At 40.1% G+C, this 17,018-nt stretch overlaps 1 protein-coding gene and 1 non-coding gene across 7 annotated transcripts; both read right to left on the bottom strand.

The window, feature by feature from the left end:
* Positions 1-792: 792 nt before the first annotated feature.
* Positions 793-928, bottom strand: LOC133899837 (small nucleolar RNA Z247). The gene has a single exon (XR_009906445.1). It is a non-coding gene; the product is annotated as a small nucleolar RNA Z247 (small nucleolar RNA).
* A 1,198-nt stretch (positions 929-2,126) lies between these two features.
* Positions 2,127-6,948, bottom strand: LOC133899005 (MADS-box transcription factor 51-like). Of its 6 annotated transcripts, none has more exons than XM_062339875.1 (6): positions 6,529-6,944; positions 5,431-5,527; positions 3,273-3,328; positions 3,089-3,176; positions 2,913-2,955; positions 2,461-2,598 (listed from the first exon to the last, which is right to left on the bottom strand). In XM_062339875.1, exons 1-5 carry the CDS (start codon positions 6,831-6,833, stop codon positions 2,914-2,916), a joined length of 588 nt encoding a protein of 195 aa, XP_062195859.1. In that variant the 5' UTR covers positions 6,834-6,944; the 3' UTR covers positions 2,461-2,598; position 2,913. The 6 variants fall into 6 exon arrangements, with proteins under 6 accessions (XP_062195855.1, XP_062195854.1, XP_062195857.1 ...); XM_062339874.1 differs by having other exon boundaries at positions 2,463-2,606; XM_062339876.1 differs by having other exon boundaries at positions 2,464-2,594.
* Between the last annotated feature and the right edge of the window lie 10,070 nt (positions 6,949-17,018).

Here is a 17,018-nt window from a genome sequence, read left to right as displayed (position 1 = left end):
TAGAATCCTTATTGGACTCATTAATGAAAGGAAGATTATTACTAGCAAGAACTTTCTGAACTATGACAGAAGAGGGGTGACCCAACCGGCTATGCCATTGAGATGTAGATGGTTTGATGGCACTGAGAGCTTGACTCTTGACTTGTTTTAAAGGAATTGGGTATAGGCCTCCCTCACATCTACCTTGCAGCAGAGGTGTCTTCGTGATTTTGTCCTTAACACAGAAGAAATTTGGGTGAAACTCAAGAAAGACATTATTATCAGTAGCAAGGCGGTGAACAGAAACAAGATTTTTTGTGGCACTAGGAACATGTAAGACATTCTTAAGATGCAAATCATGACTTGGGGTATGAAAATTTGTATGACCAATATGTCTAATTCTCATACCTGCACCATTGGCGGTGTGCACTTGATCTTGCCCACCATATTTCTCACGAGTTGTCAGCTTCTCCAATTCTCCTGTGATGTGATCCGTTGCTCCGGTATCGGTGTACCAATTTGTATCAACACCATAAGAGACCATAGCAGATGAGGCGGATTTATGATTTTGAAAACCAGTGTCTTCACCGGTATAGTTTTTGTCAAACCGTTTCCAACAATTGTGCACTGTATGACCTTCTTTGGAACATAGCTGACAGACAGGGCGCGGTCCATCTCCTCGGCCACGTCCACCTCTACCGCCTCCACGCCCACGGCCTCTCCCTCGGCCACGTTGTCCGCGACTTCCTCTGGAAGCTGAGTTCGCAGACGATGAGTGAAACTGAGCACTGTCACTCTGAAGATTCAGACGGGCTTCGAAAGCAAGGAGCTGAGCATACAGATCGCTCAGGGATAGGTCTTCTTTGGAGGTCATCGATGCAACAAACGGATTGTACTCAGCATCTAACCCCGAAAGAATGTAGGAGACAACATCGTCATCATCAAGTTTCTTCCCGGCAGTGGCCATCTCATCAGCCAAACTCTTCATCTTTGTGAAGTAAGCAGCAGCAGTCATATCGCCTTTTTGTTCACGTGACAGCTGCGATCGGATCTGAACAATCCTGGACTTGGATTGGGAGGCAAACATCTCCCTGATGGCCTGCCAGACATCAACGCCAGTCTCTAGATGCGCAACCTGGACCAGAACCTCACGAGAAAGCGAGGAAAGCAAGTATCCAAGGACTTGTTGGTCTTGAGCGACCCATTGCGCATAGGCAGGGTTAGCCTCAACCATGTCGTCAGACTTGTCTGTCTTGGCGGCGACGGGGATGGTCTTCGGCGGCATCACCGTGGAGCCGTCGAGGTAGCCGGTCAGAAGAGCGCCGCGCACGGCCGGCAGAACTTGGGCGCGCCAGACAAGGAAGTTGTCACGGGTGAGTTTCTCTGACACCGGATGGCCGAGAGAAGAGGCCATGAGAGACCCTGAGGTCGACGATGAGAACGACATGAAGCTCTAGATGTGGTTTGGTGGAGGAGAGACTCCTGATACCATGAGAAAACGTTTGTGGAAGTGATACCCATCGACCGGGTCGCGTACGTGTTATATACTGCCAGGCAATAGCCAAGATACATGCGATTTGGTTTTACAAGTATGGTAAAGAGATAAGCTAGAATCTCTAGATTACAACAGATCAACATTCCCAAGTCTGTTTATGGAAAAAATACGTACTTTTCTTAAGATGGAAAAAAATACGTACTTAAAAAGTACAAACTCACATCGCGTAGCACCTAGTAACTCTATCTCCGTATCAACCACTCAAAAGGGGAAACTTTCTCTGTGTTTTTCTTTTGAAACAACAGAAGAGTATATTTCTCGAAGGGTGGTGTGTCGTTACATGTACATCTGCGCCCTCGCAAGCAGTTTTCCTTTCGAGGTTTCTGCAAACACGCTGAGATTTGGAAACAAGTGTGAAGGCAGCGTCCGTTTGGTTGCCCGCATGCTCTAATTTGGTCTTTATATGTGAGTTGTGAGCTAGGGGCAGTTTAGTTGAGTGCATTCAATGCCACTTTATTTGGTGGAATATATCTGTTCAGTATGTTTGAGAAAATATTATGTTTAGTTGCCCGTACGAAGACATATTGTATGAGATAAAATGTACAAACAAATATTACTATAATATTTATTTTGTGTAACCATACTCTTATAGTTCTTAGTTTATCTTCTTAAGCCTTAATATTCTTCAAAGTATATGATCAATATCCCTTAATACATAGTAATCACAAGCTAATAACATTATCAATAGGACACCCGCCTGTATCCAGCTAGGCTGTCTCTGTAGAGAGACAAGCTAACAGGCCCCTTTTTTATCCCTTAAGCCAAGCTCAAAATAGTATACAAGCAACCAAACGCTTATGCTTGCATTCCACCGACCAAGCTAAGCCATATGCATGAAACCAAACAAGCCCGTAGTGTTTGGCTGATACGAGACCATATATGAGAGCAATTAGTTTGCCAGGTTGACAGTTGCAGGCTTGCATCATCTCACAAGAGCATGAGCCCCAGCCAAACCCGTCAGCCTAAAACTGCAGGCTCTCTTTTCCACTTGCGCACTACTCTTTCTCTGGACTCCAATAGTATATAAGTCCCTCCTTTCTTCTTCAGAGGGCTTCTCCTTCTCTCTTTTCCACTTGTCACAAACAAAAACCACAACAAGGGTTAATTAGCCAGAGTACCTCTCTCGCTTTCTCTAAATAAAAGGTTAGCCAGAGCTACATAAGATAAAACTAGGCACACTGCACGGTAAAAGACTGATGGTCAGGCGTCACCATCGACTCATCGAACATATGATGATTTCCCAGCTCCAAGAATGATTGCTCAAGATATATGTTCATATACCAGCAGAGAATTAGCGATTCTAGTACTCGGAGCTAGATGCTATAATTTCTTGAAACAGTTGCTTTTTACTGCCGCAAAAACTAGTGGCAGAACTAACCTCAGGTTTTGGGCAATCCAGCCACCTTCATCATCAGCTTGCTCTGCAATCACCGAATTAAGATGGTCTCAGAAATCTCATGTGCACAGCATGAAAATTGCATTGAGATGCAGGTCAAGTTCATGCAATTCTACTAGACTGGTATGGAGATATAAAATCTACAGTAACAGTATGACCCTGATAACCGTCAGAGCGTCGGTCACTGTTTCCTTGAAGCCACTTATCTCGGCCATGTTCATCTCGTTTACATTTGCTTCCATGGCCCTGAAATTTACTTGGACAATTAGGTACATAGTAACACATAATAATCATCTTCGATGAGAATCAATGGTTGTTCATCATGTTCATGTGTTTCATTACCATTGGGCAATGTTCTTTAGCTGGTAACATACCGAGCCTGCTGCTGACTGCTCCTTCTGAGCAAGCAGGAGAGCAAGCAAAAAAAGACACATGTTTAGCGTATACTGTGATAACTCAAAGAAAGTATTGTAGTCCTTAATTAGAAAGATACTAAGTAATCCCGTAAAAAAAAATCAGATACTAAATTTTTTATATCTTCAAGTATGAATATGTTGGCCTTCATCAGCTAATGGTATTCATTCATGGAATAAATTAAAACCAGACCAACATATGATGGTTTCGTTTTCAGATCATATGATCGTGGTGGTGGAAGAAAATTAAGATCATATGAGTTTACAACACGCAGTTCACAATAATGCCAGAACCTTTCTTATATTATGTCCAAAGGCAACTTTTCATAAATTTTGTCCAAGGTATCACCGTATCAGAGCCCTCAAGATACAAGATGTATATTATTCAAAACGAAAGTTTATTTGGCTAAGCATATATATTATTGAAACTAAGAAGGTAACATGAGATATGCGTTAACTTGAAACGGAGGCTGATAAAAGTCCATTGCATTGAGTATCGGTTCTGCTTTAGATTGACAAACAGTATGTACATGTTGTACTTTTAAAGTTAATATAAAGGTTGAGGCTTGGTGTCATCGCTAGCATTTAGAAGTACAGCTTCTGTTATTTTAATAATTGGATGATTTGAGAAATATAATAGGGTATCTATCTTAATAGAGAAAATGAAATTAAACTACTATATGCTTGATTACATTCAGAATCTTAACCTCAAATTCGTGTTCTCTTTACCGCTCTACTATACGTGCTAACTATACAAAGCATGCATCTAGATATTGTTGAACCTTTACTTGTGATGACAAGTAAAGGCATGAACTTACATATATGGTAACTTCAGGATTAGTTGGCACACTTCAATATATTAGACTCAACCAAATGTGACTTTAATTATTTGTGCAAATGCTTCTCGCATCAAAAAAATTCCCTAATCATTGATCAGTAGAACATAGCTGATGCTCCATCATGATTAAAGGGTTCGGGTAAACTTACACAGTCAACTACCTTTGAATCTATCAAAAAAAATTATGCTTCTAGGTAAAGGCGATCCACTCTATAAGTTTACAATTCAGAAAAGGCTTCAACAAGTACAACAATTTAATTAAATTTGAAACTTGAGCATAGCACATTTCAATCACTGGTACACTTTTTATATGTCAATAGTCCAATTCTCCCATAAACAATCTGCTCACAATCTCAATAGAAATAATATGTAGACGCACTCTGTGTGTATCTTGTAGTTTGTTATCTTTTTTCTTTAAGAAGCATGCAGTTTAACAGGTTTCCTGCTGAATAATTCTATCAATATAATGGGCATCCAGTTGCACAAAATTTGAAAGAACAGAGTGAAAACTCAGAAGAAAAAACATATTGATAAGACCTGAAAATAAAAATATCAAAGGAATTATTATTTTCTGGAAATTTAAAAAATGATGAATTTGTTATATACTCTCTTCATATTCTAGACCTAAAGAAGTTTTAAATTGGACGACCTCATTTTTGCATTTGAGAGTGCTATATGCTGATGAGTTGATAAAAGTAGAGATATGATCTAAAGATCTCCAATGGAATTGAGGAGTTTTTATCCATCTTGTAGGCATAAGGGGACATGCTTATATATTGCACACATAAAAAAACTGTGTTATATATGGTGATGGTTATGTACGTGCATAAATGAAATGACAAACTTGGAATGGCACAGTAGAGATTTATGATTTTTTCTGTCTCAAAGATATAAATTTAATTAGGAACTCAGTTATAGCAGGCACATGCTCCTATACTACTCTCTCCGGTCAAAAATACATGACCTTGTGGATAATGTCGAATCAAACTTTTAAAATTTTGATCATTAATAACTTTTGAAATATTTAGTTTTATTACATGAAAATTATATGTGTGGATTTATCTTGAAAATACTTTTATAATATCGTGAACTTATTAAAATTTTAAATATATTCTAGTTGAAAATAGAGGTCAAAGTTAAGCATCAAAGCCATGTGATGTCTAAAATATCAAATATTTTTGACTGGATGGAGTACATAAAGGAAAGCTGTTTAATTGCTTCAATAAATTATTAACTACTTATGCTTGACCTGTATGCTGCAATCAATCCTTGGGTCTCGTGCTTCGATATTGAGATCATTTACTGCGTTGGCAAGGTCCCAATACCGACCAAATATTTCCTCAATGCTGCAAGATAGGATGCACAAAACAGGAAGTACGTTAAAGGAACTCCAATATTGGAGAAGTGAGTCCACCTAGCTAGAGAAAAAATAGGTTGGTAATTACCTAGATGCTCCATAAACTAATGCTTAAACTTGACACAAAGGATAACCCCACTGTCAAAACTATATATATATGTATGAAATTCACCGCACAAAGGAACATGACACACGAATTACCTCAAACTAACAAGATCACCACCTAAACTGCATAAATCTGGTTTCATCGCAGAAAAGCCCTCTGTATAAAATGTTATTTTTGGTTTATTGTTGTGTCGAACAGTTCCAAAGGCATACTTAAAATGTCTTGATTTGCTTTTGCACATATATTTTATGCATGTATATTCGAACTAGCATGTATCAATCAACTCAATGCTTGAACCTTTAGGAGCATCTGGTGCGACACGTATGTATTATCAGTAAATTACCATTGTCAGCATCAAGTAACACTTACAGTAGTCGATCGGCATCTTAAATTTTTAGTTGCAGAAAATGCAAATCCAAATTATCAATAACCTCAGTGCGTCAACTAAACCATGCTTGGCTCTCAGTGTATCATATCTCATGATGAAGCTCAAGGCTAGTGCACACAACAGCTAGTTTGATTTATTTTGCCTTTGAAATCGATCATATGTCTTCCTACAAGGCAAGGTTAATTGTCTCGCTATCTGTAGATCATTCTAGCCTGCTCCCTGCACAGTTTCCGACGCATCAATCAGCTGCGTCCTGCACAGATTCAGCTTATCCACAACGAGTCAGCGACAGCGGCAACGCGCGATTCCTGGACGAATCAGCCGCGCGCGCGCCGTACAAGAGGAGAGAAGCTAGGACCAGTGCAAGAAAGGCGATCGAGGAAGCAAGCAAGCACCAGCATCGACGATTATTTAATTTAAACGCAAAAACCTACAGGAAGGTCAGCTGAATCGTGCACGACTACGTGCGGAAATCAGCTGTGGCACTAGCTAGTACCTGAAGCCGGAGGAGGCGAACTCGTAGAGGCGGCCGGCGGGGGAGAAGACGACGAGCGCGACCTGGGCGTCGCAGAGCACGGAGAGCTCGAAGGCCTTCTTGAACAGCCCGCTCCGCCGCTTCGAGAAGCGCACCTGCCGGCTCGTCCGGTCCTCTATCCGCCGCAGCTCCACCCGCCCGCGCTTCCTCTTCCCCTTCTCCTGCTGCTGTTCCGCCCTCCTCGCCATCTCCTCCATTTCTTCCACCCAACACCAAGTCACCAAGTCACTTCGCTCGCTGTGAGGAGACGGCACCACGGAAGGCATGGTCGGCAGGATATAAAGAGGATCGGAACAAATCCTGGGGAGGCGAGCGAGCTAGGGCCTAGCGGAGCAGGATTCCTGCGAAAGTTGTGGACGGCAGCAGAATGGTGGGCTCCTTCCCTTCTCAGCGAGTGGGCACAGGGCTACATGCCACGATACCCCTGCCCAGCTGTCCCCTTCCCTTGACAAGCTCGCGCACGCACCACGTTTCGCCATGGCATTGGATGATGCAGGATCGGCGCTGTAGATACTGACTACTAGTACAGTAGCAGAGACTAGAGTGTACCTGAAAACGTTGAGCTACTCTGTCGGCTATTTTGTCCTCGTCTCAGGGCCGGCCGGCCAGCCAACCTCGTCCTCACCATGGACGGCAACACTTCCGCTGCCAGATGGAGCTCGCCGATGCTAGATGTAACCCGTCAGCTTGTAACTCTAATCATTTTCGAGCGCGCGGTTCGTACAGTCACATGTGACATGTGATCAAAAAACGTGCTGTTACTTTGCTGCCTGGTGATGGCGCCACAGAAAGGTCATCAGCTGAGCCCTTTCATTACTAAGACAATTGTCCATCGTATTAGGGCCGCATGATGTCAGGACTTAATCAGGAGGTTGACGTCACAGAGAGGAGTCATTGTGAAAATACGATCATAATTATTAATTGGGCCTCACCGCTAGCTTCAGTGCCATTGCGAAATGGCAAAAAAAAATAAAAAATAAATCACCACTAGGGTTATCACTATTTGGAGTAGGTAAACATCATCGAGACGACATAGATACTGAGGAATGGCAAATTGTATTCCTGTGCATCATACTTTATTCTTTTCTCTCCCCTTTATCTTTTTCTGGTAGAAATGAGATTGGTGATTAGAGGAGGTGAATAGATATTTTAACAAATTTCTTGTGAAATTGATGATCTTCTTTTATTTGAATCACCAATACACCTTAAAACTCAAGCGGAAGCAAAAATAGAAAGAAGTTTTAACAAGAAAAAATCAAGACAACACGACTCCACGCATGGTATATGAACCATATGTTCCATTTAAGATCAATCCATGTGTCTTAGCACTCGAAAGATCACAACTTATAAAGAAACAAGAAAATATGAACACCGAGCAATGAAACTCTCCAAATTGATTGTCTAGAGGCAAGAGAATTCATGACCATATCACACAAGCGTGTGTATGTGAATTTTATGTCTCTAGCAACAAGAAAAATGACCTCATAATGTGCTAAAATTTCAGCCAAAAATCAAAACCAAAAACCGAAAAACTTACAAACTTGCAAGGGAACCAATAGAGAGAAACTAGAATGAGGGGAATTCAAGCATATGCAAAAACATAAATTTTATTACTCAAAGAGGTCAGCCCTATTTTAGACGGATTACAAAATTTATCTTTCAAGACTCACCTATTACATAGGCTAAGCATTCATACTTCTTTACTTTAAAACTCTAACTCTAACCTCTAAATTGGGTGGCACAAAGGTGTCTCAAGTGGCTAGTTCTAACTCTCTCATAGCATTACTCCCCTATTTATAGTTATAGAAAACTTTTCCTAGCTTTTTCTCAAAATACTCCTCTCTTGTAGTATACTCCTATCTATCACTGAGGGTATTTTAGTCCATTTTCTTCTCCATTTATCGGACTGCTGCGACGCCTTCACGACCTAGCTTTGCCTCGACGTAAGCTTCACGATGGTGCCACGTACTCCTCCAGTCCTCCCACGGTTTTGAGGTCAAACCACGAAACCGCCTGTATGCTTCTCAAAACGTGACTCAGCGCCTTCCTTACACCTTAAGCAAGCGCTTAGATATCGACACGTGTACTTCGTCATGCGATCCTAAGCGTCGGCAAGTCTCTTCCGCTCCCGATCCCTCGGACCGCCTTGTCACTTGCACCGGCATCCACTTCGCTTGACTTTGTCAACACGCCGTCTCCATCCACCTTCAATGCTTTTGTTTGACCTTCATGTGTTCAGCTAGGATCACCCTTGACTCCGCCCAGCCTCCTTGATCGTCTGGCACCAAGCACTCCGCTTAGCCCCGATCATCCCATCGTCGACCGCCAAGTTGTATTCATCACCTACACACCATGAGATAAGCAAACACATATCTCCAACTCCAATTCCAATTAGTCCATAATCAAAATGCTCAAATAAAATCTAAAATCAATTCAAATCACATCAAAGCTCATGCAAAACCGAAGATCATCAAATCGAATAAATGACAATATCAATCACTCATCACAAGTAAACCAATGCACATTTCAACTTGGTTTCTCACTTTCCTCTATCCTTCTTTGTAAACTGTTGTGTTATTGTTGTGACGCCTCTATTGCCTTTCTCCACCCTTGCTCTAGAGCGCATTTTTCTTTCCCTATCCTCCCTTTGTTCGCCCTGTCCTTTCCCTGTCCTCCCTTTAGCATCATCGTTAATGTTGCCTCGAGGCACTCATGGCAGGCTTAGGCTTGCACAACCACTTAGGAAGCCCTCAAAGACATAACTGTTGAGTTAATCTAATTGCTTTTAGTTATGAATTAGAGTCCTAAACAAAATAGGTTTAGATTTTCTAGTTAAAATATGAGTCCAGTATGTATCCTAGTCTGATCATGTTAAGTCCAACATATATGTATATAAACAGAGTAAAGGAGTTTGTTTTTATAAGCAAATAAAAGAAAGCGGAAAACAAAACTAAAATAAGAGGAAATACGATACATACCTCTAACCAAAGTGCGATTCGATCGAGTTATAGCATACACAGGTTTCAACGCATACGTGAGATCAACGAGAGTTCGTCTGTTTGCCATTTTTGCCGTATTCGCAAGTGTAACTTAAGTTCATTCTACGCGCTAAAGCCCTGACCTAAGAACCAACAATAACCTCCTTCATCCTAGCCAATGAAGACATTTCAAAAGGTGATAAGAATCATTTCACTTGTCTGCTAACTATCACTTGTCTATGTTTGATCCTATGACACAATGAGTTGTGGTGAGTGGAGTAGAAATCCAACGATAGAGGCACGCCAAGTGGGTGATGTACCTAACATGAAGACACATGGAGATGAGGTTGAGGGATGCGTGTAGCAAAAATGACCCTATTAGGTAATAATTCTGATTTGTTGATTAATGACAACATTATAATTGGGACTAACATGTTTGCCAAGAATATTTGTTAGTAGGGCTCATGGATGTAATACTTCAAGAAGTCACCGTAGCCGGGACAAAATTTAGTTGAATTGGAGAAGTCCCAGAAAAATGTACTCATCCGATGGTCTGATGCTGGAACAATTGTACTCACTGGAGCTTTGTGTCCAAAGACAACTTTACCTCACTGGATGGTCCGGTGTCAAATGGACAAAAGCAACAGAGAATTATTGACAAAGGGGAGAATGCAGATGGCTTCACCGGATGATTCGGTGATCACGCCAGACTAATTCCTGTACAGAAGATTCCAAGCACAGAAACACATAAAATCTATAGTTGATTTGATCCGAACAAGAGGAGATTCAAATTAAAATTTATGAGATTAAATAGATCACTGGATAAGTACCATGAATCTCAAGTTTCAATTTAAACAAAAAACGGGTCAATTAATAGATTCTTGCAAAGATAAGTTTTATACGAGCTTGACATACCACATAGATACTAGATAAGCAATAATATTAATTCTAAATAGTAATTCTCTATATAAGCAATAATATCAATTTTAAATGGTATTGTTCAAATATTCATATTTTATGGGTTTTTTAAGATGCACAAAGCATAATACTCACCCATAATGTGATCACTACGGTAAGCGATAGGAAGAGAGGCTAGTGATGAGGTCTTGCCTTGGTGGTTTGGCGGCTCATCCAGCTTGAGACTTTACCTTGGTGGCTTGGTGGCTCAAGAGCCGTGACTGGGTGCCATTCGGGAGCATATCCTCAGTGGAGTTTGAACATGTATTAGGAGTGACATTTATGATATCGATACCACAACATAAAAATTATTTGTGCTGAGTTTGCTCTCTCTACCTTATTTATGTTTTTGCATTTACATACTTGCAATTTACCTTGTTAGAGTAGGTTGCAATTCTTTTGAATGGTAGAGTAGACACACTAGATAAACTTAGAGCTCATTTAGATAGAAATTGAGATAGATTTATCTTGTAATGTTTTCGAAGCTATTAGTTTCTAAATGTCCTAATTCACCCCTCTCTTAGGACGTCATCGATCCTCACAATGTGACTCTGACACAAACTCACCATCTCTTTTGCAGCATTCGCCTGCCGTGCCAGATACGTCAAACATGCCTAGGACAAGCACGGGATCCGAATCCCTTGGATCTTCTTCACAACGCACTCTAGTAGCTACATTGGGTGCACCGCTGTTGCACAGATCTCCGCTGTCTATGGCATCCAAAGCAAGCTCATCAGAAGGACCACGACAGGAGTGTGACATCAGAAGTTTGTATGATGCCACATCCCCAATAGCATTGCAGTATTCGGGACTTTGTTTGTTGGGTGAGGAGGAGCTTGCAAATTTTGAAGAAGCTAAAGGAGAGCTAACGTGGATAAAAGCTATAAGGATGAGATATCCTCCATCCAAAAGAATGGAATATGGAAGCTTATTCCATTGCCCGATGGCCACAAACCACTAGGTTTGAAGTGTGTGTTTAAGCTAAAAAAAGGTCACTCAGGGCAAGATTGTGAAGCACAAGGCGATGATAATAGCAAAGGGGTACGTTCAATGACAAGATGTTGCTCATTGCAATCGCGGTGCATGAAGGATGAGAGATTAATGATTTGGATGTTAAATCAGCCTTCCTATACAGTGACTTGGAAGAAGAGGTCTTTGTTGTGTAACCTCCAGGATTTGAGGAGAAAGGAGAAGAACACAATGTGTTAAGATTGCATAAAGTTTTGTATGGCATGCGTCAAGCCCCAAGAGCTTGGAATTCAAAGTTAGACAAGTCCTTGGTGGCACTCGATTTCGAAAGATGCCCACTAGAGCATGCAATGTACAAAAGAAGCCAAGGAAAAGGGATTTTGGTAATTGGAGTTTATGTGGATGACTTGATAATCGTAGGAGGATGTGCTAAGGACATCAGCAACTTCAAATCGAAGATGAAGAAATTATTTAGCATGAGCAACCTTGGGTTGCTTAGGTATTACTTGGGAATTGAAGTTTGTCAAAGCTCAGTGAAAATCATGCTCAACCAGAATGCATATGCATGAAAGGTAATGGAAAAGTGTGGCATAAAAGATTGCAATCCAATACAAATTTCGATGGAACCCCACCTGAAGTTAAGCAAAGAAAGCATAAGCCCTCATGTGGATAAGACCCTACACCAAAGTATAGGTGGCAGCTTGAGACACCTGCTACACAAACGTCCAGACTTAGCTTTCTCGGTTGGCATGTTGAGCAGATATACGGCGAAGCCTAAGATGGGGCATATCTAAACTTCGGTTGTGTCTACTAAAAGAAGGAAGGAGACTTGTAGCTGATTGGTTACTCTGACAGTGATCTAGCTGGTGATACGATGAAGGAAGAACACTTCAGGCATGGTATTTTTCCTTTTGGGTCGAACCACATTAGTTGGTGTTCATAAAAACAGAAGGTAGTCACTCCTTTTGCTTGTGAAGCATAATACATCGCATGTTCTGTGGCAGCATGTCAAGGGATGTGGGTGGGACGATTATTGACAGATGTGCTACCTACAAAAGTGAAGAAAGTGACCCTGAAGATCGATAATCAGCCAGCAATTGCTACGAGCAAAAATCCAATCTACCATGAAAGGAGTAAACACATTGATACGCGGTTCCACTACATTAGAGAGTGTGTGGAATTAGGGACGATAGAGGCGTGACATGTTTGCACAGAAGACCAACTTGCTGATATCCTAACCAAGTTCCTTGGACGATTGAAGTTCATGGAGATGAGAAAAAGATCGTGTACGGATCGTCGATAGATGACAACAAGATTAAAGAAGAGATTATTGAGTTAATCTAATTACTTTCTATTAGGAATTAGAGTCCTAAATAAAGTAAGTTTATGTTTCCTAGTTAAAATAGAAGTTAAGTACATATCCTAATTTGGCCATGGTAAGTACAATCTGCATCTATATAAGCAGGTCAAAGGGGTCTGTTTTGTAACAGAGCTAGAGAAAATGAAAAATAGAAATAAAGAGGAGGTACGATACGTACCTCTGATCAAAGCATGATTCGATCGAGTTATAGCATCCGCTAGTTTTGCGCAAGTTTCATGGTATACGTGACATCAATGAGAGTTCATCAATGAGATTAATAAGTATATCTCAAGCCCATTATGCATGTCAAGGTCCTCCGTGAAGAAGCAACAGTAACCTCCTTCATTCTAGCCGATGTCAACATTTCAAAAGATGATAATAATCATTTCACCTGTCTGCTAACTATCACTTGCCCATCGTAATTAATCACTCGATTCGAAAGGGCGAAAAGCACTTTAGAAAAACTTGTCACCTTTTAACAAGCAGATACTCTTTTCTTGTCACTTTGCGAGTCCCGAGATTTCATTTCCAATTTTGTTCCTACTTTTGACCAATGCATGGTGTGGACCACATTCAATTTGTACTCGTAAAAGCCATTAAGCCAAGGACTTGCCCTTGTGTTCCAATTGTATCGAAGGTACTAGAAGACCCTGAGAGCCACTCATTTTGAATTTTACAAGGCGAAACTCAACAGTCTCAACTTAACGCATGTGCCTTCCATTTTTCTTTTAACAGGGCAGTGTGGCCACTTTAGCTAAAAACAAAGATTGCATTGGTCTCTGTGTCTTGTCAAAGTTGTTAATTTTTTCAATACTGGTCACTTTTCACCATTTTATTTCAAATACCTGTCACTTCACATTTTTTAATATAGTTTACAATTTTATCCTACAAAATATTTCTTATCTATTTATTTACGGTAGGTTCTAGAATACTTTAGCTAGTTTTTAGGATATTTTGTCATTTCACATTTAAAATTTGTACATATTTTTAGTATGTCTTGGTATATGTGTTTGTCAAAAGTGACAAGTATTGAAAAACGGAGGGAGCAAATGAAAACGGTGGAAGTATATCATTTTAGTTTATTAAACGGCAATATGAAGTTTTTTTAAGGAAGACAATATGAAGTTTGAGCTTCGCATTTGAGTGTATTACTTCCTCCGTTTTCAATACCTGTCACTTTTAATTATTTTATTTATTTTTAAATATTTATCACTTCACGTTTTTTAATGTAGTTTCTAATTTTATCCTTATAAAATATCTTTTACCTATCTATTTACGGTAAGTTCTAGATATTTAAGCTAGTTTTTAAAAATATTTTTATCATTTTCTATTTAAAATTAGTACTATTCTTGATATGTTTTGATATACATATTTAGTTAAAAATATCAAGTATTGAAAACGGAGTATGAAAAGAAACTGTAAGCAAACGTGCAAGACTTTGTCCCCGTAAATGGTCAGGCGAATTGGTTGATCTACTGATGGGGCGCAGTCCTCGAGGCAGCATTGCGCACAGTCCTGCTCAGCTTTTTTTTAAGCCCAGTCCTGCTCAACTGGATAAGTCTGGAGTGGCAAGAGCTAAAAGGACATTAAGAAAGGACGGATGTAGTACCTTTCACATAGGGCCACAAAAATGATGTGCGGTATATCATCATCTTTATCCATACATGAAACACATTGTAGATAGAGTTAGGCTATCTTCAATAGCTATCTTAAATTTTCATCCTTCAAAATACTATTACAGCATCCCCTATCAGCAGCTATTTTATTTTCTATGTTCCACTCCTCTTTTTCTCACTCGAGCCGCTGTCAGCCTCTGTGAACAGTACTGGTATAGTGTTGCTACACTCTCCGCACTGTTGCTACAGTACTACTACAATGTCAAGGTCCTACCGTAGTTCCGCAGATTTGCTGCTTCGTTTTCTCTCTCCGCAGTACTTGTATCGACACTGTAGCGCCGGATGCTGATTCTGCTGGAGTTGCTACAGTACCCCCCGCGAATTACTGTAGCTACCGGATCTTCAAAATGCCGATTCTACTGGAGATGGTCTTAGCTTTAGTGAAGTCTAAACATGATCTATCCTGCTGGTACTGTGTATACCAGTTGAAGATGTCTTAGATCAACTTTAATAGATTAGTTACATTTCACTGATCATATCTTTATTGATTATATATTTAAAAGATTTATCTTTACAATATAGCAGATTAGCTAAATTACACTCTCTGTATCCCATATACTATATTTTATTCATAACGACTATTTTTTTTCCAACGGCTTTATTTCAACAGCTATTTTGTTCAACGACTATATTATAACTATCAGTTTTTTCAAACAGTTTCCTAACGGCTATATCTCTGCTCTATATAAGGGTATCCATCCGGTTATAGTTCTAACAATGTATATAGATCATTATAAGAGCAGTTACCATATAACCACGCACATTATAAGAACAGTTACCAACAAACACACACATCATAAGAATTTATAAAAATAGTTATCATACAAACTCATGTATGATAAGAGTAATTATCATATAATCAATGATAAGAGAATGTGCATGAAAGGCTAAGAATAGAAAAGTAAAAAAAGGCTACATGCGAAGGCGCACAGGAATAGGGTAAATAAGGATGGTGAGCCGTATGAGGCAACCAAATTTAACCACTCTTTCTCAATAGATAATATGTTTATCATAATAACTATTCGATTAGCTACTCTACAGTAGATTGTTTTTGCAGGAGGTGACTATATTTGACGATGACGAGCCGAAATACCACATGCTGGAGATGCTCTTAGGGTCTCGCTAGAATATACGTAGTACTACTCTAGAGCTTCAGGAGAGGCCAGGAAAGACATGTTGGTTGCAGTGTGTGCGCGCTAGGGGAGACACCCTGTATGATCTAGAATTGGTGTTGTTCTTTGGATAAATTTTACTTGCTACGTACCAATCGGGCTTCGGTTTCCATGCGTGCAAGGTTAAAGCCAACGTGGAAGAAATCGAAACCGTGGTCTTCAAATCTTGACGTCTAAGAGCAACTCCAATATATTAGCTAAATTTAACCGACCATATCTTTATTTAGTTACCTACTCTAAAAGATATCTCTCTATATTTCTACATATTCTAACAAACTAATCAAATTTCAGTCTCCATATCTTATATATTATATTTTATTCGTAACGACTATTTCTTGTAATGGTTTTATTATGACGGCTATTTTATTCCACGGTTATTTTGTAAAAAATAGATATTACAAAAGAACTCAATTTTAGTACTGTTCACATAAAATGATAAAAATGCATGTAAATGAAGCATTACAAAGGAACTCATTTTTTCACCATATAACCTAGGGTTGTAAATAATTTTAAAAATTAGTTCATCACATAAGAAGAATATTAGTCAATTTTCCAGGTTTTTGGAAATTTATTTGAGGTCCTAAAAATCAAATAATTTACAAAAACATTCAAATTTGGAGAATTTTCATTTAATATCTGTATGAGATTTTGAGTTGAATCCAGTTAAAATGGGCTCTCTGTCATTTATTGTACGAGCACAAAAGTCAATGTGATTTTAGAAGCTTCAGAAGTTCATTTTTGAATTTATAAAAGATGGGAGAATAAATGGATTTTTGAAATATTTGGCAACTTACTGCCTTCTCTCCTCCCATCGAGGGCACAGGAGCCAGCGAGCGATAGCGATGGACTTCAGGTCGCTATATTTGCCGACGCTGGAGCTGTAGATAGCGACTGCACAGTGATAGCGATTCATTTGGTGTGTCTGCTGGAGCCATGTGATGGCGAGTGGGATAGAGTCTCTGCTGGAGTTGCTCTAATAAACTCTGAAAAGGCTTAGACAATGCAAGCTAGACATTGGTCATTGCATGCTAGTCATCCGAAATTAGGAATGCACACATTGAGATTCAGAATCTGGCGCGCACACATACACGAGGTGGAAGGAACTGCCTCTCGGATCGATGTTACGTGTTACGTATGTGCCAGCAGCTCTGAAATTACGTACGGACTCCATCCTGGATCGTCGAATTCTGCAGCGCAGCGCGGAGTGCGGGAACAACACAAGAATGGTACGCGGTGCAGCGGCCGGCCGCGGGTGGCTGCACAGCTCGGCACCGGGCGACAGGTTCACGCGTGTGGCCGTCGACCCCGGCGTGCGTGCGTGCATCCCCTGAAAGCTAGC

Source organism: Phragmites australis, chromosome 18 (genome assembly GCF_958298935.1).
Source record: "Phragmites australis chromosome 18, lpPhrAust1.1, whole genome shotgun sequence".
Classification (NCBI taxonomy): Eukaryota; Viridiplantae; Streptophyta; class Magnoliopsida; order Poales; family Poaceae; genus Phragmites; species Phragmites australis.
The sequence above is the reverse complement of the archived record's forward strand: the minus strand, read 5'-3'. Positions and strand labels throughout refer to the sequence as shown.